Consider the following 23,271-nt stretch of genomic DNA (forward strand, 5'->3'; position numbering starts at 1 on the left):
TCTGAAGACTCTCCAATCCAAGCTCAACAGGCAAGATAGTGATGAAGAATGGTTCTACAGGATCTTTCAGAAACAGATTAATATTCTTGAAGAAAAACTTAAGTCCAGAAGAAGAAGATCTTCTAGGAACAAGTAACTGCTCAGTCTAGAGGAGCATAATCATCTGTAAACTTTTCTAACTCTTGTATTTAAATTCTGGATTTTATTTTATTAATGTTTTGTTATCATCAAGTGTAGAATTTATGTCTGCATCTTCTCCAGTCATAAATTGGGGGAGATTGTTAGGAATCAATAATTTTTGATGATAACATAAACATTTTGTAACATGTCTTACTTGGAATCTTTATCAAATTTCAGTTGTAATTGTTATATTTCTTATCTTTGGGAATTATCAACGGATGGGTAGAATAGGATGGCTAATTGTAAATATCCAATGCCATGTAATTTTATCTAAGTGAAGGATATTCAACTGATGAGATGTAACTAATGAACTGATGAAGACTGGATGATGTTTCAACTGATGAAAATCAAGCATTCAACTGAAGACAAAGTATTCAACTGATGATGCTGAGGAATTCAACTGATGAGACTGGAACAGCATTCAACTGATGAAGTCTGTAATTCATTCAACTGATGAGCCCAGCACAACATTCAACTGATGAAGTCAAGAGCAGTTGAAAGTAACCAGAACTCTCAACTGATGAAGCAAAGAGCAGTTGAAAGTGACTAGAGCTTAAGTCTGACAAATCACATGGATCGAATTACACTAAAATAGACATGGAAGCCTAATTAGGAAAATAAAGAAGAAGCAGAAACATACTTATCTCATGCAGTGCAATCTGGATCAAATCAAGATGATGGTCAAAGATGAAGACATCTCAGAAAGCATGCATAAGACAAAGTTGTGCAGCATTGTTTTTAGATTAGAGTGCATTTTGTAATCTAGCTAAAAGCTTTGTAAAACTTGGAGTATATAACCAAGTTAGAAGCATCAGTTGAACTTGTTCAAATTACTTGAGAGAAAAAATCTGAGAGTTAGAACTTGTTTGAGTGATGAACCAGCAGCTGTGCGAATTGTAATCAATCCACAGATTCTTCTATATAAAATCTCACGGGTGGATCATTCAATCCACCCGTATTTTTTAAATACTTGGTGTTTCCTGTTTTACTGTGATTAAGTGTATTGTTCCTTGAATCTTTTAATTCGTAAAAGATTGTATTCAACCCCCCCCCCCTTCTACAATCTTTCTTATAGTTGGTGTAAAATAACACAGTCATATCTCACGCCATCACAGAGGATGCTCCAGAATGTTGACTTATCTGGTTGGTGTCCTGGCCTCCACCATACCAAGCGATAGTGTAATGAGACTGGTTCAAGATTGTATTGGTGGATATTACAAGTCCAAGCCAGCGTTTTCCAACATCTAGCCTAATAAATAGAAGTATAGCAGGTGCTAATCATGGCATGCCATTCCAGATGCCAGCGTCGACAATAAAATTGCAAGTGAAAACTCAACCAACAGGTAAAATATGTTCCATTAGTTGCATACGAACCATAAAGTTTTATATTAATTTTCCCTCACTACGCCAAAAGTGGGCTATTGTAATGCCACTTTTGCTGTTACAATAGGCCAAAAAAGTGTTACAATCCGTCTATTGTAACACTAGGGGGCGTTACATCTGCGAGCATTACAATAGACCGTCTATTGTAACACTTGCTTGATCTATTGTAACAACAGTAAAAGTATTACAATAGCGTCCTCTTGTAACATCAGAATGTCCAAATGTAACACCTGAAAAGATGTTACCATAGCCAGACTGATAATTTTTAAAAGTGGGCCCCACATGTGGGACCCACACCTGCGTCCCACATGCGGGGCCCACACAACCTATTGTAACACTATAATTGTTTATTGTAACACCAAAGTTCACAATAATTTAACAGCAGGTAGAAATAATGTAACACTGTGATTTTGTAACAGTAAACAAGGCTAATGTAACACTTAATATATAAAATTTTGAAATGTCATTTCTGTTTGCAGAAGAATCCCATAATCACAAATCAAATTATAGCAAACTACCCAAAAACAGCTCCAATTACACCAAACTCAATCCAACTACACCAAAACAACTCCAAGTCCAACCTCCATCAACCAACCAAAACAAACACAACTACATAACTATTAAAATACGGAACTAGAGTGTACAATATAAGAAATTCGATATATTACATAACCATTAAAATACGGAACCTCCCCGGAACTAGATTGTGTTGCGTTCACTGCCTTCACCTTGAGTTCCACAGGGAAAAGGAGTAGCTTGAGTTCCACTGGCCAAAGGAGTGACTTGAGTTCCACTGCCAAAAGGAGTCCCATTCTCATCATGATCACTTGACTCAGCGGCACAAAAGTCCCCAATATCTATTTTCATCCCCGGATTCGCCTCAGCTAGTTTTTTTAACATCCAATCCATATTACCTTGAAGCTTTCTGTTAAACTTGGCCTCTAGCTCTTGAGTTATCTGCTTCAAATCAGCAACAGAAGGTTGTGGAGTAGTAGGATTATTTTCAGAGCTAGGCATGTCACCTTTCCTTCCCACGAGCCACTCTGCTCCATGTTCGCCACTGGGAAGCAACTCGTTTGCATCATTCCCTTTTTTCAGCACCTCGTCAATGGAATCCTACAATATAATATTGCAATATATTTGGTCAAGGTAGAACATGTTCAGGGTTTATATTCACCACTTGAAATATGCTTACCAATCGTTTTTGAATGACTTCGGTATTTGATTTGTACGTGACCTTTGGGTTGCGCTTGCGGCTTCTAAAATACACTTTAGCATTTGATGGAGATTGAAGATTAGGGTCTGTGTTTTTCTAGTGTACAAAAAAATTATATATACCAATGTCAGACTAGCTAGTGTGGCAACTAAATTGAATACTTTTACTGTAAAAATTTAAATGATGCCATACCAAATTTTGTCTAACTTGAACAAGAGGTGTACGACCGAGAGTATGTGGGTCAGCATATGAATTACGATGGGATGTATTATCCCTTGCAAGTTTCTGTTAAAAAACAATTTAATTCTCTACTTAGAATGTATTTATGTGTCTCTAATACATGAAGCAAATTGACAATTCTAGTATAATTTAATTTTTTATATGCGTGTTAGGGTGTTAGGAGTACCTGAACTCCTTCATCTGCCCAATACTTCAGCAACAACTTAAAATCCTCAAGAGGTATTTCAAGAGGTCTGTTTTCAAGCCTTTGCTCATCGGTGTCATATTTTGTGTAATGCTCCTTCTTGATCCGGGACTTATGCACTCTCCAGCAAGTATTTAGTGTCTTGTTTATCCACTTCAAACCTCCATCAGGGATATCATACCTTTCCTAGAATGTATCAAACATAAAATACGTTATTTCAATGCAAACAAATGAAAAAGAAAAAGCTTGTCAGGTTTAGGTAAAAATGTCTACCAGAGTGTAGTCCACCATTTTCTGCTTTAGGTCTTCTGGAACAACATGCCAGTTAACATGAGTAATGGACACATGATCCTTAACCAGCGTACCAAGAAAGTTACTTAACTCAGATGTAACCTTCTTATCTCCAATTGGCTGATTTTGTTTGTTCAATGTAATGACCACCTTTTCATTAGCAGTCCTACCGTGAACTTTATACATTTTTGATCTTCCTCTAAACCTTTTAGGAGCTATCCAGGTATAAACATGATATAGAAATATCAGTAAAAAAATTTGGCCCTATTAATGCTAATTATCTCGCAAATACAGAAATTATCGTGCTTGTACATTAATTACCTGGTTCGCCTTCTTCAACTTCATTTGGTAAACTTGATTCACCAGCATCCTCAATCCTTGGGTCAAGTTCCAGATTTTGCTTTTGATGTTCGCGCAATGCGACATAGGCAGCAATAGAACCACTTTGAATATCACCACACTGTTTTAACAGTTTACTACATGTCGGATTTAGAAGCTTTGGAGTAGTTGAACTTTCAACTCCCTCCTTGGCGGGGACCTTTTTACTTGCTTTTTTGCGCGTAGCATGCAAGGGATCCTTCTCACATAAATTCGCATCATTTGCTCGGGAACGGGTCCTGGGGCCAGGTGCTATTTTCTTTTTCTTCGGAGACTAATGAAATTAAAATTAGTACAAATTGTAAAATGCTAAGTGAATAGATGCAACAATAATAATGATGAAACAAGCCTATCAGTTTTAACCATAATAACGATGAAACAAGCTTTACCTTTGATGAATCTTCACTATCTTCTTCCTCGCTCTCATTTTCCAAGATATATTCATCTGATTCCTCTTGGACTTTATCTTTTTCCTTGTTTATCTTTACTGCTGGTGGATTAGGATTAGGCAAAAATTTATCCAAGCCAAGTTCTTTAAACTTTTCTCTGTTTTCGAGCACTTGCTTGTTTCTCCTTTCCTCGTAAGGATTCTTTGTTGGTGTTGTTTGTGTTGGTACCTGCAAGAAATCAATAGTACCAATTGAGTATACTAGACATCATTATAAACACTTAAAAAGCATGCTAGCATGAAAAACACAAAGCAGCTGATAAAATATTTATCTATGCAGGGGCATTATTTTGGTTAATATTGTAAGCAAAGTTTCACTAATGTGCATGTTCTGGTACATTATATGAAAGATATATACTAGACATCATAATTATTAAAATATCATTACCTCAACATCGGTGCCTTCATGTAAATTCAATTTTTTCCTCACTGAACCATTTTTATTGACCACCGGTTCTTTCTTTTCTGGAGTCCCTGCAGCTTGCTTTTTACATTGTCGTGGTGATAAAATCCTCCTCGGCGGCTCAGGTGCTTTTTTATTTGCCTTCTTTTTCTTTTCTTGTTGCTGTTGGAGCTGGTGAGTAGTCACGAATGTGCGCTTCACTCCCTCCTTGGTTGGCCCTATAATACCTGTAATAATGCTCTTCCTCGGTCGTACAATTACATGTGGCTGCATTTGTACCGAGGGCTCGACTCCTTTATCAACCACAGTGTCCACATAGAGATCCATCTCTCCATCATTTTCGCATCGATCAACAAGCTCTAGCAGTTCTTTATCTTTGGTCAGAAGCCTCCAACTATTGCCATCTCTCATATATACCCCTCCAATTTCCGTCAAATGCAAATAATCCTTGACGTATTCCATAAGAACTGAATAAGAAAATTCTTCGGTTGGTACTTTCGCTACTGGCAAGGTCTTTCCAGGGGAAAATCCACTCCTCCTGAAGATTCCATCATAGTGCAGTACTATAGTTATCAGTTTCTCGTCCATCCTGTGCAAATTTAAAAGAAGATGATTAGACGCGGCACAAGTAATTGCAAATTAGACCTGTATTTTCTGCACCAAAATTTGAGTAACAACAGATATAAAGCACTACAATAATGCAAGAAAATTAACTAAATTTGGACAATAAAATAATTAAACAACAACAGATAGGACACATCAACTAAATTAGGACTAAAAATTAAGGCAAAAATAAAACAACATAAACTAATTAAGTAGAGCAACATCTGATATAAAGCACTACAATAAGGGAACCAATTATCAAACTAACTAAAATACAACATTATCAAACTACAGGTCTTCTTGATTTTGTTCAATGGGAAATTCTATTTTAGGGATATCATCCCTGAACCAACTAAATTCACCATCTTTACTATGAATTTCATATCCAGGTTCGATATCATGACTGTCATCAATCTGATCATATGCATTTTCTTGTTCAGCATCACACCACTCCCTTGGTAATTTTTTTATGACATAATACACCATCTTTTCAGTCGGATCTTCCACGTAAAATACTTGTTGCACCTGGGATGCAATGACATAAGGTTCTGATCTGCAGATGGTCTTCTTAAAATTCACCTTGGTAAGACCATATGGATCCTTCTCTTCTTGGTACCAAGTGCACCTGAAAAGAACCACTGCAAAAACTCCCCAATAATCAACTTTAACAATCTCTTCAACTGATCCATAGTAATTGACAGCCCCGACTTTTGGATTATCATCTTTCGAACTTGCAAAACTTGTCGTTTCAGCAGTCAAAAATACACCGCTGTTTTGGGTTGTGCATTTTGAATCTCTGCTCTTCGTGTGAAAACGATATCCATTTACCACGTAGCCACTGTACCTCCTGGCCATTCGATTAGGACCCAAAGCAAGGACACGTAAATCAGATGAAACTTCCACCCTTTTTCCCACCACCTCTGTTAACCACTTCCAGAAATCTTCAGAGTGTGCTTGCTCTTTCTTGTATTTTTTTGATTTTGAATGAGCTTCCACTAACGCGCGGTGATCCCTAAGAAAATATTAGGTGAACAATTAATTCAAATAGTTTACGAGGAAAACAAGTTCATATATACTAGTACTCGACAAATGAAGGAGGGAGTAAATAACTTACTCGATCAATGTCTCAATTTCCTTATTACCGCAATTGAAAAGAATGTAAGTATGACAAGCTTTCCAAACTGAATCTGCTAGCTGAATAACTTTGCCATCTTTATTCTTTCTGCCGCCAATATGATATTCCGCATTTGTTGGACATTTTGAAAAATCAGTTAATGGTTCACCACCCAAAAATCTTGAACAGAATGTAACGCACTCCTCTGCCAAATAGCCTTCTGCAATTGAACCTTCGGGTCTAGACCTATTACGGACATAGTTTTTCAATTTACAAAGATATCGCTCAATAGGATACATGCAGCGAAGGTGCTCGGGTCCACCGTATTCAATCTCTCTACACAAATGAACGGGGAGGTGCACCATGACATCAAAAAAAGCAGGTGGGAAAATTATCTCAAATTCACATAAGATGTTGACAATTTCGTCTTGCAGCCTCTGAATATCATCCAAGTGAATGGCCTTACTCCACAAACCTCGAAGAAATGCACTGAATTTTATCAGCGGCTTCGCAACATCAGCTTTGACTGATTTCTTCACAGCAAATTGCAACAAGTAATGAAGTATAAAATGCGCATCATGGCTCTTATACCCCAATATCTTCCTCTCGTTTGTGTGCACATAACGACTAATATTAGAGGCACAGCCGTAAGGTAATTTTGCATTCTTTAATACCTTGCAAAATATGTCTTTCTCCTTGTTTGACATGTCAAATAAGGCTGCATTAATTTCATAAGATTTCCCATCAGCAGATTCCATCGGATGAAGGGACTTCCGTATTCCCATTTCTTGTAAATCAAATCGAGCTGCCAAATGATCTTTTGACTTCCCACTAATATTAAGCAAGGTACCTAATATACTATCGCAAATGTTTTTTTCGATGTGCATGACATCGAGGTTGTGTCTTAATGGATTATGCTTCCAATAAGGTAAATCGAAAAAAATAGACCTCTTTTTAAAAGGGATGCCACTTTCACGCTTTCTTTTTTTATTTTCTCCAAACTGATTTTTAAACCCAAACAGCAGCTGTTCAACCTCTGTTCCCGTCAACGGTTCTGCACTCTGCCTCGTCTCAATTGCCCCATTAAAATTTTTCTTGTCAAACCTCCATTTGTGGGAAGGATCAAGAAACCTACGATGACTCATATAGCACATCTTACGGCTGTGTTTCAAATATTCTGAGCAGGTTTCGTAATGGCACACCGGGCATGCTAACTTGCCTTTTGTGCTCCAACCGGACAACATAGCATAGCCCGGAAAGTCGCTAATGGTCCAGAGTACCCCTGCCCGTAAATTGAAGTTCTGATCAGTCATGGCATCATAGGTTTGGATGCCAATATCCCACAACTCATTCAACTCAGCGATTAATGGTTGCATATATACGTCGATACTATTTGAAGGGGAATTTGGACCCGATATCAACGTCGAAAGAATTAAATTTTCTTGTTTCATGCAAATCCAAGGTGGGAGGTTGTAGTTTACTAGTACTATAGGCCATGTACTATGAGAAACACTCATCGTACGATACGGAGAGAATCCATCAGCAGCTACACCTAGTCTTACATTTCGAATTTCCGAAGAAAATTCAGGATAGTTAGCATCCATCATCTTCCAAGCTAAGGCATCAGCCGGATGCCTAAGCTTACCATCTTCTACCCGTCCCGTTGCATGCCAAGTCATGAGTTTAGAAAACTCTTTGCACATGAAAATTCTTTGCAACCTAGGTTTAAGGGGAAAGTATCTCATGACGTTTGCAGGTACTTTGCTAATAATTCTCTCTGAATCATCATTAACAGCAGACCCTTTCTTTTCTTGTATAACCCACCTCGAAACCCCACAATTATCACAAACTATTTTATCCTTATTATTGCCCCAATACAGCATGCAACTGTTAGGGCAGGCATGTATTTTATGATAATCAAGACCTAAGTCCTTGATTATATTTTTAGCAGCAGTGAAAGATATAGGCACATTGGCTTCAGGAAAGGCTTCTTTAATCAGAATTAATAAATCACTGAAGCCCGACTCGGTTATACCATGGACACACTTCAAATGGTAAAGACGGATGATAAAACTTAGCATAGAAAAATTTGTGCAGCCCGGATATAGCGGGTTTTTTCCCTCCTCGACAAGGCGATAAAAATTTTTAGCCTCCGCATTTGGTCCTACTTCTACATTCTGAAACCTCCTACCTGTACAATCGAACATATCTTGTAAATTATCCCCGAAGGCAGCCCCCGCTTCACAGTCCTTAAAATCTGTCGTATCTCTTATTTTGGCTCCTGAAATCCTATAAATCCACTGGACATGCGACATAGAAGGTCCCCTGCAAATTAGATGATCATAAATTACATCTGCACGATGCCACTTACGATCATCACAATCTTTGCAGGGGCACTTTAATTCATCACCAACAGAAAAAAGGGCAAATGCCTTCTCAACAAAAGCTTTTATCCCCTTTTCATATTCTTCGTGGTATCGTGGAAGTCCTATCCAGCTTTTATTACCATAATCACTTTCCATTTCTAAAACTAGTCGGTAACAGATTCAACACGTTGCACCTATAAAGTCAGCGTAATATGAATATACTTGTCTAGGTGCCAATCTCAAAACCATTTGTTTAAACTAATACTCAGCCTACACAATTATTTATGAGATTATAGAATGTACAGATTCACTAACAGCACAGTAATCATCAAAGCAGCGCGAAAATGACATAACTACTGGATTTCAGCACATATCATCAAAACATAGAGTCAAGTCAGCATAATATTAATATCCACTATATCATCAGACACCAAAACTACTGGATTTCACCACATTAAACTAGTCACATGTCAATTATATAGCACATGCTAACATAAAAATAAAATATAAAAGTTGTACCATATCATGTAACAAAAAATTAGAAAAACAATTAGTGTATCATGCATAAACAGAAAAACCTATCATAACACATGGCAACCACAAAATCATAACAAAGAAGGTTGTCACAAAATTTACAAAAAACATAGCATATCATATCACTATATTAACCCATACACAAATATCATGCAAAAATCCACTCATACTCAAAATAAACCCAATCAAAAACAGAATAGCCCAATCGAATACAAAATAAACCCAATCGAGCAAATACAAAAAATTAAAATTAAACACATACACATATAAAGACATAAACCCAGTGAAAGCTTTTTACCTTAATGAAAGCAGCTGTTTACCCAATGAAACCCCTAAAATGTATGAAACTTCAATCCCTCAAAAAGTTAATCCCCTCAGAAACTTCAATCCCCTGAAATGCATGATATGAACTGTTAGTAAACAGTTTATACTAGATATACAACTAAATGCAAGATTAAAAACTGAAAATAGAAGATGTATTACCAGTTAATCGAAGAACCCCCAAATCGGAGTACCCTAATTACCTACAACTGAAAAATCGATGTGTTAGTAACTAAATCGAACAATGTGTGTGTGTTTGTGTATTCAGGTACCTAATTGATGCTTGAATCCATGCTTGAATCGAAGAAGAAAGAGTGCCGAGAGAGTGTGTTCGAGAGAGTGTGTTCGAGAGAGAGAGTGGGTTTGTGATGTGAGTGTATCTTGACTTAGGCTTTTTTTCAGTGGGGGGAAAACTACCGCCGAGACAATTCACCTCGGTAATAGCAATTTAAATTTACTTTATATTAATAAATTAACATATTATTTAATTAGTAAAAACTGTCTTTTTTAATTTTATATATAACTATTTGTTTTTTAAATAAGATGTAATAATTTTTAAAAAAGTTAAAATATTAAATATAATATTTTATATTAATGAATAGTCCAGAATATAATTTAAAAGGTAATTTTATGATAAATATTTACTTTAATCGGAAAAAAATAAACATAATATCTATTGTAACACCAGATGCTAGTGTTACATATCGTGTAACACCGTCATATTCATGTAACACTAGGTTAACGGCTATTGTAACAACAATTTCAGGGTGTTACAATAGACCTCGGCTTTCTGAGCTACCGCAACGAAATGCTTGTAACACTTATAAAATACCATTGCAGTAGCCCACTTATGGCGTAGTGCCTGTTTAACTTTGTATCAGGGAATAAAGTTAGGAATACAAAGGCTGTCAATCTATTGAACCGTCATACACCTGCAAATTCAACTTCTGAGAGTAGCCCATCCGACGTTACTGTACAGGTTCCCGATTTGGACAATTTAGGTGTTCGTCGTCCAGGTAACTGTCCTCATCACGTGAGTATTCTTAATTATACGCAGCTGCAAGTGATCCCTGAATTGACATTGAATTCCTACTGTAGTCTGGTATTCTGACGAAGCAAGTACCAGTTCAAAAAATTTGTTACATGCTTTCAACAAAGCTAGGGAAAACGCTGGTCTTGGAAGTAGGAAAATGGCAGGTAAACTAGATACTATATCAATGCTTGAGATCAATTTTTCTATGCACCTGCATTAAATGTTGCTGCACATCTGGCAGATGCAACGATTTTGCGTCAACATCAGGCACCAACACCGGTCATGGGGAAACCATCTTTTCAAATCCCTTGAACATGGGTTAGTGGCTCTTTTTCATCGCACTGTTCCTGTTATGAAAATTTCTCACTAACGCTGATCCTCATGTGGAGAATAGATGATGTTGCAGAGGATGAATCTAACACCACTCCTGATGAAGCAGAAGGAATGCACTCTTTTGCCATGTTTAAACACCATTTTATTTTGTTCCTTTTTAGCTAGGCTTCTCTCCGTCAAAAGTAAATATGCGGTCAATTATCTTTTCCGAATGTTGTATATTTAACTTAACATTTTTTAATCGGGAATCTAGAATTTTAATAAATTTTGTAATGTATAAAAAATTAATAAATTCCAAGTACAATTCAGATACAAATATCACTTTTTTTTAACATAGGACCTCGCATCCACTACCCTCGGGTGCACACTGGGTAAACCACGAGCTCACGCAATAACATGCAAACTACGTAAATCAAGGTAAACTGCATTATATTTTTTTAGCATAAATCTCAATTTCAACGGTGAATACCATATATTCCAAATAAATAATTTTTTGATGATGCAGTACCTATAAATATACATAATATGCTAAATAAAGATTAAAAAACTAATGTTAATATTGATTTAATTTATAATCTGACCTCATTTTAATGAAAATTTTAATAATTTACCCGCACGCGAAGCGCGGGCATAATTCCCTAGTTATATAAGTATGTAAAAATTTACTAAACATAATTTATCACTATTTAATAATTATATTAACATATAATCAATCAATTAACTAAATATATAAAAAATATTAATATATTTATTATTAAAAAGATTTAGGCCGATAAATAGTGCCGGTCTAAATTTAGGCCAACAGCCTAAATTTGGACCGAGATCTAGTCACCATTTAAAAGATTTATGCCAGAATGAGTTCAAATTTGGATATTTAGGCCTCTCTTGTGTTTGCCTAATCAGTAGTCCTGTCAGCCGGTCCCCGGATGGGCCATAAACGAACAGAAACATTTCGTTAAGAAATTTCCGTAATCGAATTCAAATTGAATCAAAAAGTTATTGATGTTCGACGAAATCAGCAATTAAATAATTTAAGTTCAATTTGGTTAGTTATCTTTTTGGATTTAGTTCAAGTTCAGCTTTACTTCTTATTTTTGAATTCAAAATTTCTTTTATTTTTTTTCAAATTTTGCTCAACAACTCAAGCTTTCTTTTATTATTTGTGTTTTTCCTAATTTTTTTATTAGGATATGTTTTTCCTATATTTGTTAATATTATTTGACAGATTCTATGATGATATTTTAAGTTAGTAAATTTTATTTTTTCAAAATAAAAGAAACAAAAAAAATAAAATTATTTACAAGCAACCAGAACTCGACATAAATGAAAAACAGGTTTTTGACTTATTTCTTACAAATAAAAGTTCTAATAATACAAAAATAAATTACAAAATTGAAATAAGAATTTAAACTCGAATTTGAAAAATAATATCTCTATCAAATTAATTTCGTTAACAGATCTAGTAGCCTAGCAGCCAGCCACACGGCTGAACAACGATTTCTTGACCTAGGAAAATCACCCCTCTAGAAGTGAAGCAGCCAAATTAATTACATCCTCTCTGTTTTAATTCATTACGTCGTACTTTTTGACATACACTTTTAAGTGTTTTGATTAGATAATTAAAATATTATTTTTTTTAAAAAAAATCTGAATAAAATTATGTCCAAAATTTTAATTCACAAAAAAAAAATCAATTAAAATTAATAATTTTTATCATCCGGTCAACTCACCAAAATGTACATGTATAAGTCAAAAGTGTAATATAAGAAGTAACACAGATATAGTAAATAAGTTAATAAAGTGTTTTCTACTTCTTTACACAAACGGGTCAAGAAAAGCAGAAGTCAGAAGGCAGCATTTGCTTCTTACAAACAAACACCACCATAATATGCATCTCAAGTCACAGGTGACAACTAAGTATCACATGTATAACATATAACTAATGTATGCCACTTATAAGAGCATTCACAGCCGGCCTCCAATCCCCAACCCCAAAAACTTACTAAAAATAGTAATCTTTCAAAATTTTTTACAAACTTTTAAAAATTTCTTCCATCCCATTTCCCATATTCAATCCCTATTCCCCATAAAAGTATAAGATAACACATGAAATTAATAAAATAATAATGAAATGATAATGAAATGGAAGATGAATAGTGTATGGGGGATGAATAGTGTAACCCCAAATATGGGGATTTATTTCTAATCCCAAAAACTAAAACCTATTTTGGGGTTCCGGATGTAGAGTACATTTTAGTAAAAGTTACTTAGTAGATTTCTTTAAATTATAGGGTTGGGGTTGGGGTTGGGGAATGGGATGAGAATGCTCTGATATACTCAAGATGCTATATTGATTCTCAACATATACCACTATTTTGATTGATCATCCAATTTATAAATAATGCACTCCAAACTTACCCTACTCACCAATAAATGTGATAGAAGATCCTCATCCCAACAATACAATTAGACATAATTGAGATTTGGTAACAAACACTTCAACTTGAAGAAAAGTAAAAGTGGTCACCAACAAAACAATGGAGTAGGAGTAATGTTTAATATGGTGTATAGTGTACTATATATTTTGAAAAAGTGAGCAAAGCTAGGCCAATGCATGATGCTTCTTGAGAATCAGTGTCCCACAAAACCATCAACTGTTTTACTTGGCAGCTGGATTGGACTCAATCGGATGGCTACAAATATTATATAGTAGTACTAGTTAATTTTAAAGTGCCACTACTATTAAATAAATTGATGAAAATTTTTACTAACTGCCTAAAAGTTGGATGTTTTGTGGCTGTTTGGCGGGGCTTTTAAGCCCCGCTTCTGGACTTTTAAGTTAGAAGCACTTATTTTGTACCGTTTGTGTAAAAAGTCGAGAAGCACTTATAAAAAGCTACGATTCCTAGCTTTTGTTTCATGACTTCTGCTTTTTTCCCAAACACTTTAATCACTTATAAGTCTTAACTAACTTCTAACTTCTACTTCACTTTTTTATGTTTATGCTGTCAAATTACCCACTCGGACTACTTAAAACTGGCGGATTCTTGGATCTCAAAGATATGACGACGAGAGTGGAAGATAAATCAGAATGTAATACAATATATGATTAGTTGGTTTCATAAAATTGGAAATTTTATATTTAATTATTGAATTGTTAATTCAAATATTATTAGAGGAGATTAAGATTACTAATTCTGGCAAATGTCTTCCTAATCTAACTAAATGACCACATCAATATTGTTTCAACATAATTTGAGTTTTGTTTTATAGTTTTAAGGGGATTGATAAGTAACAAAAGTGATAGTACAAGTTACTACTTCTGATGTCATATCTATTTGTTAAAACCTTTTATGATGTTACTGACCTTTTCCGACGTCCATGTCCAATGACTAACATCTTTAAAAGAACCTACTATTGTTCATTATAAGCTTAAATAGATACTAGCTTAAAACCCGTGCAATGCACGGGCGGTTATAATATTTGTTATTTTGTTGTATATATTTTAGATTTAACGAACTTTATTGAAAGTAAAATTGTGATAGAATAATGTGATTAGAAAAACTTTTATTTAACCGCTGAATAAATTCTTAATAGTTAAATCCTTCAAATAGCTAATTTATAATTATGTCAAATATATATTTTAAGTGAGAATGTTAAAAAAAAATTACATGTTACTCCCTCCGTTCTTGAATATCTGCCTTTTTGATTTTTTCGCACACATTTTAAGATACTTTGACCACATATCTAGAAATGTTACTTTCAAATATTTCTTTTTATGAATAAAAGTATTGATATAATTTTTTTGTTCAGAAAAAAAAATTCAAAAATAATCTTTAAGAACGGAGGGAGTATAATTTAAGGAGACCCATAAACCCAGATAGAAACAACCCAATTAGCATTTTAATATTTAGTTATTAATAGTTAACAATATAATATAAAACATATTATAAGTTAAAGGGAAGCGTAAACTCAAATACTGATCATAATACTAACCTAATTTTTAATGTTTTAATTTAATAGACAGTAAAAAATATATATTATAATTTGTTATAAATTAAGGAGGTACATGGATCGAATATGAAACGGTTTATTAAACTTGATCGAACGAACAACTGAACTTTTCATGTTTCGGTTTTAATAGTACAATAATAGATAGTATAGTATATAATTGTAATATTACTTTGAAATTGAGACCATTAGAGTATTTAAAAATAACGTTAATATATTTTGGTCGAAAAATATCACCATTTATTTATTAATAACTATATATTAATAACATTATATATATATATACACACACACACATATTGCCTGTGTTAATTGTAGAAGATCAGTTTTTTTAGTTACAAAATATTAAAAAGATAATGTGTTTTAGCTATAAAGGTAATTACTGTATTCCTCGATGATCATTTAGAAGATTGAATTTTTTAGTTAGAAAATATAAAGAAGATAACATATTTTAGTTAAAAAAATATTTGTTTATATAGATAGACCTGTATTTCGGCCCAAAATTAAAAAGAATAATTAGTTATTTAGATAAACCCGTATTTCGGCTCAAGTACCGAGCGACCAACTTTTTAATGTTTTGGCTTTAATAAAAAAAGATAACATATTTTAGTTAAAAAGAATAACTGGTTATATAGATAAGCCTATATTTCGGCCCAAAGTTAAAAATAATAATTAGTTGTAGAGATGGGTCCATATTTCGGCTTTTTTTCGTTGGTCCCAACATTATTACTTTAAAGAGGTTTAACTGTAAAAAAGATAACATATTTTAGCTAATAAGAATAATTGATTATATAGATAGGGCTTATTTCAGCCCAAAATTTAAAAAAATAGATTAGTTATATAGATTGGCCCATATTTTGGCCCAAGTACCGACCGACCAAACTTTTAATGTTTCGGCTTTAATAGTATGCTAAAAAGAAGAATTGATTATATAGATAGGGCTTATTTCAGCCCAAAATTACCAAAGTTAAAAATAATAATTAGTTGTAGAGATGGGTCCATATTTCGGCTTTTTTTCGTTGGTCCCAACATTATTACTTTAAAGAGATTTAACTGTAAAAAAGATAACATATTTTAGCTAATAAGAATAATTGATTATATAGATAGGGATTATTTCAGCCCAAAATTTAAAAAAATAGATTAGTTATATAGATAGGCCCATATTTTGGCCCAAGTACCGATCGACCGACCAAACTTTTAATGTTTCGGCTTTAATAGTACTAGCCTTTAACCCGTGCGAAGCACGGGTGACTATATAATTCTTAATTTATTATTTATAATATAACTTTTAATATTATTTTAGTATTATAGATTAATTAATTGGATTTACTTAAATTATATTAATCAACTAATTTTGTTTTATTATAAATTATATTTAAAAGGATAGTAGTCGTACAATATTTTGATTTGGTCATGTGTTTGATGATTCAGTTTATAACTAAAAGTCCGCTTTACCTAGAGTTCTCATAGTTTTACATCTCTAAACAGTGTACACGCAGATTTCTCATAGTCTTACATTTCTAAACAGTTTAATATAGTATAAGATAAAAACTCCACCATCATTTTTTTAAATATAATTTATAATTAGTTAAAAAATGTAACCCGTTTGTTAATATAATTTAATAAGATTTCAATTTATTAATACTAAAACACTAATAAAATGTTGTTAGAATTTAAATTATATATAATAAATTTAAAATTATAATATATAGTATATAAATAATATATAAATTATATTTAAAAGAATAATGGTAGAGTTTTTTATCTTGTATTACATCACAAGTGTTTGTAATTTGAACGGTATAAAACTCTTTAATATTGTAAGAGCAAGAGAAGTCTACATGTGACCGACTTGCAGTTATAAAAGAGATGACCAAACCAAAATTTTGTACGACTACAAATTAAACCTATGTTGGCTTATTATATTATAGTATAGATAGTATAGATTCCTGACTTTAGATGAATACTGGTTTGAATACTATCCGTCAAAAAAAACGATTTAGATGAATACTGGTTTGGATTAATATATTTCATCAAAATAATAAATATAAACTTTTAAAATTACCTCATCAAAATATATTTAAGAAAAATTGGAACAAAAAGTGTCTACATTATAATATTTCAATATAATTTAATTAATATTTAAAAATGAATTTAAATAAAAATTCATAAATATTTTTAAAATATACACAATACACCAAAATTATAAAATTTTAACTTTTAATAATATAACATAAATTTATAAAAATTTGAACCGCAAGCTTGTATATAAATACGTATATATCGTGGAAGGATTACTAAGGCCACCAAATTTCAGCTCTTTCGTGCATCTCTGTGGCTGTCAATCTGTCATGCAAGGTCTACCTAAAAATTAGATAAACTCATAATGGCACTGTTTACTACTTATACCAAGCAACAATCGACAAAGTTTAAAGAACACTTAAAATATCTATCATTTTTGGATGAAAGAATATTGATAACTCCTTTTTCCCTTTCCGTCTATGCGTGTCTTGCAGTGTTATTGCTGGATGTAAGCCTACAAAATAATATCGGATGTGGGTTTGAGCCTCGCAACACCTCCGGCGTGAAAATAAGTACAGATGTCGAGATAAAAGACAGAAAATAAGCTATTAACAATGCAGAGGGTGAGTATATGGGGTATGGCTGTTGTATGGATGTTTGAGTATTTAGCTTTAGTGAATGCAACGCAAGTGTGTGTAAAATATGAGCGTATGTGGAGAGAGTAACCATTAAACTTCTCTACTTCTTTGATTTATTTTTAAGCCAAAGATTATGGTTTAAGGGAACGTACCTTGAACCATGGTCATATATGTAGAGTTGTATCCCCTACACGTGTCCAAGTGTCAGCGAAAAAATAGTGTTTTGGAATGTTTCTGCATTTGTCTCTGCTGTTCGGTTGACCATTTTGTGTTGTCCCTGTCATCTGGGATGTCAATTTGTTACTTGCGCAGAAAGTGCCGGTTTGTACTCATATGTTTATCTGGGGCGGGGTTAATTAGCTGTTGTGTGTGTCCCGAATCCTACCCGGGTTAAAACTTCTGCTCGGGCCGGTGTGCAATAGCCCTTAGCAAGCGGTCTTCCCCGGTTGTAGCTTCTTGTGGGGTCCGGATTATTAGAATCCAGATTATGTGGGTGTTTGTGTATGGCTTAAAAGCCCAGTTTCTGGTTTATAAGTCAAAAACACTTAATTCATACCGTTTGTGTAAATAGTCAAGAAGCACTTATAAAAAGTTAGAAATGCTAACTTTTGTTTCAGGATTTCTACATATTTCCCAAACACTTTAATCACTTATAAGTCTTAACTTGCTTCTAACTTCTACTTCACTTTTTTATTTTAAGCAAAAAACACTTTTTTAAGTTCAGCCAAACGGCTCCTATGTCCTATCAAAGCGGTAAAATCTTAACTTTTTCTCCAAAATTCATAAATTCGAATATTCTAAAAGAAATATCATATAAAATTTGGTATATTTTTGCCGAGAAACTACCCATTAACGCGAGATTTCAAAATTTATAAACTATCCCAAATGAATGAACTACGCCTTAATTATAATTTCGAATACAAAATTGTCCCAAATATTTGTCGGACTTTAGTCTCCTGATCTGCAAATTAGCTACTCCCTCCGTTCCTAAATACATTTCTCATTTGTTTTTATCATGTTCGTAATACACATTTTTGATCATTAATATTTGTGATTTTATATTAATATCAAATATAAAAATTTCACCGTATTAAAGTACTCATAAATACGAATCCAACAAGATCACTAATACTAATGACTATATTTTATCTTATAGACAAGATGTAAATGAGTAATTTGTTTCGTGTTATAAACAGTGCCGACATTTCAAACTGACAATATTTTTAGAGACGGAGGGAATATCAATTATGTTAGATATTTGACGACACTTATTTCATAGGTATAAGGACTGAATATCTTTTTATACAAATATTTAAGAGGTATTTAATAATATATATTAAAAATTAAATATGTATTCATATAATTTTTTGTCAAAAAGCTACTCCCTCCGTCCCACCCATTTCTTATCAAATGGGTTGGGCACGGAGGTTAAGGAATATGTATAAAGTAGTGGAAAAGTGGAAGAAAAGTGGGTAAAGTGGTGAGACCCATTGATTTTTAATGTATAAAAAGAAGATAGTGGGGTAAAAGTAGTGTGAAAAGGAAAGAAAAGTAGAGAAGTGGTGGGATCCATTGACTATTTTTGGTAAGTTTTGAAATGTAAAGAATTGGGTGAGACACCCAAAAAGGAAGGTGTAAAGAAATGGGTGGGACGGAGGAAGTATTTATTTTAATTTTAATAAATAAGATAAGCTCGAAAGGTACATGCAAGAATGGATAAACTCTACTTTCCGCGTCCGTGATTGGTGGTGTTGGAGCTGTACAACCAAAAAAGCTTTCTATCACTTGTCAGTTGTCACTGCCCTGCGCATAGTACATTTTTGCACACTTGTGTCTCAGAAAAACCAATATTTCCCTCCGTCCTTTCTCTTGGTCAGGATTGCCTAACACACTTTTGATTATTACTGTAATATTTTTAATTTTATATTAATATTAAATATAAAACTTCATTATATTGAAATACTAATAATTACGAATATGATAAGGTCACCCATTACTATATATATTTATTTAGATTAGAATAAATTAATAATTTGTCTTTTGTTAAGAACATTGCAGACATATAAGACGAGAAAAGTTTTCAGAAACAAAGAGAGTATCTAATTATGAAAACTTTTTAACAAATAAAATAATTAACATATCAAAAATAAAAAAATATATCTCTATGATCATTCTCGCATCTTCTTTATAATTCAAACTCTTATGGAGTCTTATATTTGTTGAAACTTTACATACACATAATATAAAAAAATATGTAGGAAGATTACGCATCACTTATTAGCATTCTCCTCCTCTTTCATTTTCATAGTAAATAATTCATGACAAGTAATTTATTTTTTAAATAAGATCCCGCAATGATTCAATAATGAATATTTTTTTAAAAATTATTTTATATATTATCAAATATTATTATACATTAAAGAAAAATAATTCGTTTTAATTAAAGAAATATTTAAAAGGTTTCTTTTAGAAAGTAATTATATATTTTTTGCTTTTAATATATACTTAAACTAAAGAAGATAATTGTAAATCTAAAACGAAAATAAGAGCATAATTTATTTAAAATGAAAAGGAAAAATATTAAATATAATCAAAAAAGACGTAACAGGGCCGATTAGGTAAGTGTTAAAAATGTAGACTTGTTAGGATTTATGGGTGGTATATAACAATCAACTTAACATTTTATTACTTAGTTTATTCTAAGTAGAACATACTATCATAACCAATGTATGTTTCTGTAGCATTACAATAACTACCATGTAATAAAAATCCCTCCTTGGAATAAGTTTATTGATTTATTCATGCCTCCAGTCGTACATTTGAATGACAACAAGAATAAGAAATTTTACCGTTAATTGATTGACAGTGGAGCTAGAAGACAGTTGGTTGCTGGTCAAGACAGATGGTTTATATCTAACAACAATATTGGTGGAAACTCCATAGACAACAAGTTTCGTATGTATGACATCAAGGCTTGGATTTTCTGACAGCATCAACTACAAGTAATTACTGTCATCCAAAGTCCATTGTTTCACAGCAAGCACTGACGTCGCTAAGTCACTGTCATCGGAGATACGGGTTGGATTTGAATCTTCATCAAGTCAACTCATGTGGCAGATAAACATGTTGAGAGCTCAAGGATGCTGCAGAAAGTTTGTTTTGTAGCACAACTGTAAAAACTACGACAGAAGCTCAGGAGTGTACAAGTCATGAATCACCGTTTAAAAGTGTCAAGTCACTATCTACTGGGATTTGATAAGCTTAAAATAGAATTTATCTTAGGTTGCTTTTAATACAATGTAATCTCTGTTTGATTAGCATTTTAGAAAAATCACATGGGTTGCAATTTGTTATAAGCAACTGCAAAGTAGAGTCTACTTTGGAGTATTGCAGTACCTGTGTTGATAGTGATGTTTTAACATAACAAGTCATATAGGAAAACACCACCTATTCTATTGTATTCATCCGAGAGAGCACCATTGTAATTCTTGAGAGAATCGAAACTTAAGAAACACTTTCTTGAGGTTGTAACAACACAACGAAATAAATAATTCATTCATTTTGTGAAGTTAACTTCTGTGTTCTTCAAGCTTACATTTCATCTATTGATAAACTCGAATCTTATATTTGTTGCTGGAATTAAGATTTGAATTATCAGTATTGCGTTCAACCCTTTTCTGCAATACATTCTCGGACCAACAGGACTAGAAGTTTGAAGTAAACTAAGACTATAAGTGATTAAACTGGTTGGAAAAAAAGTAGAAGTCCTACAACAAAAGCTAGCATTCCCATTTTCTTATAAATGCTTCTAACTTTTTACACAAACAGGTCAAGACAAGTAGAAGCCGACTTCTTATCAAAAAGAGCGATAAAGTTAGAAGTAGTGTTACCCAAACAAGCACATTGTGTAAGGACACTTTGGGTAAGAGGTTTTTACAGGAATAGTTATGGAATCCCCGCAATAATTCATTACGAATATTAAGGGGCCGTTTCGCTGAGTTTAAAATTAGTGCTTCTTGCTTAACGTAAAAAAAAAAAGAAATAGAAGTTAGAAGTAAGTTAAGACTTATAAATGATTAAAGTGTTTGAAAAAAAAAAGTAGAAGCAATAAACAAAGGGGTCATTTGGGCGTGCTTAAAATAAGTACTTTTTTATTAAAGTAAAAAAGTGAAATAGAAGTTGGAAGCAAGTTAAGACTTACAAGTGATTAAAGTGTTTGGAAAAGAAGTAGAAGTTCTGATAGAAAAACTAGCATTTATAACTTCTGAAAAGTACTTCCGTTTTTTTATACAAATAAGTTAAGAAAATTAGAAGCCAACTTCTTTCAAAAAAAGTGCTTCTACTCCGTCACCAAACATGCACAAAATCTAATATATTTAATTTTTTATAAAAATTTCTTAACTTTTTATACAAACGCTACAAATAAATATTTCTAACTTATAACTCCAGAAGCCGGACCTAAAAATCTGATTCAAACACCCACTAAGTATCTTGTAATGTTCATTGCGGATACTTTGATACCTATCAGTAATATTTCTTTTGATCCAAACAGTGGTGGCTTAGACCAATTCCGACCATAAAAATTTTTCGGTAAAAAATGAACATGTCAAAAATAAAAAATATAATCAATATTTTAAAAATATTATAATTCTAACCATCCTCACTTATTGTCCGTAATTTTAGCAAACTCCGTAGAAAACTCGTACGTGAAGAACCTTGGAAGTAGGGATGGCAACGGGTTGGATCGGTTCGGATATTTAAGATATCCAAATCCAAATCCAAATTATTTTTAAAATCCAAATCCAAATCCAATCGGGTTTCACATATCAAATCCAAATCCAAATCCACGGGTTTCGGTTCGGGTTTGTTCGGGTTTATCCAAAACCTGAATTCCGAAATTTATATAGTATTGTAAAAATATTATTTTTGATTTTTTCGCCCTTAAATTTCATTATATTTAAAACTAAACTACTTTAATAATAAAGGATTACACATAAATAAAATTTTGAACCGTATTTAATAATTTCTAAACACAAATCTTCAATATATGGAGTATGAAATTATAAAATAACTCATTAGTTAAACAAAAAAAGTCACTATAACCCAAAAATATACACATTCACACTCTACACACGTGTATATATATAAACAAAATTTAGTAAATTTAAAATTGAAAATAAGTATATTAGTATACATATACATATTATATACTTATATATAATAAGCGTAAGGGAGATAATTTGGTCGCATGGTCCTATGATCCAAAAGCTTATCTTGGATCGTATATTGAACAAATAAGCACCGTTAGATTAGAACAAAATTAAATTCTGTTCTATAAGGAAACTGACATCTACTTACATGTTTATAATTCCTTTTCTGAATCTAAAACAAATTCTGTGTTTCATGCGTTTTTGGTTTTTTTTAATCCAAAATAAATATTTCTTTCAAAATTTAATTGTAGAATCGTATAAATCGCACCGTTACAAAATTATTTTTATCCATCGGATCGTATATTGAACAAATAAACACCGTTAGATTAGAACAAAAATAACATCTGTTTCATAAGACAACTG

General features: G+C 32.8%; 1 protein-coding gene across 1 annotated transcript; it reads right to left on the bottom strand.

Annotated features, from left to right (window-relative positions):
• Nucleotides 1–5,614: 5,614 nt before the first annotated feature.
• Nucleotides 5,615–8,962, bottom strand: LOC108198069 (uncharacterized). Its single transcript, XM_017365850.2, has 2 exons — nucleotides 6,441–8,962; nucleotides 5,615–6,338 (listed from the first exon to the last, which is right to left on the bottom strand). The coding sequence occupies exons 1-2, from the start codon at nucleotides 8,960–8,962 to the stop codon at nucleotides 5,615–5,617; spliced, it is 3,246 nt and encodes a 1,081-aa protein (XP_017221339.2).
• Nucleotides 8,963–23,271: the final 14,309 nt, after the last annotated feature.

Source organism: Daucus carota, chromosome 8 (genome assembly GCF_001625215.2).
Source record: "Daucus carota subsp. sativus chromosome 8, DH1 v3.0, whole genome shotgun sequence".
Taxonomy (NCBI): domain Eukaryota; kingdom Viridiplantae; phylum Streptophyta; class Magnoliopsida; order Apiales; family Apiaceae; genus Daucus; species Daucus carota.

Excerpts from the sequence above, each read along its gene's own strand:
- LOC108198069 (XM_017365850.2), bottom strand. The coding sequence starts at position 8,962 with ATGGAAAGTGATTATGGTAATAAAAGCTGGATAGGACTTCCACGATAC. Across the intron at positions 6,339-6,440 it reads GAAATTGAGACATTGATCGA|GGATCACCGCGCGTTAGTGG; the intron begins GTAAGTTATTTA and ends ATATTTTCTTAG.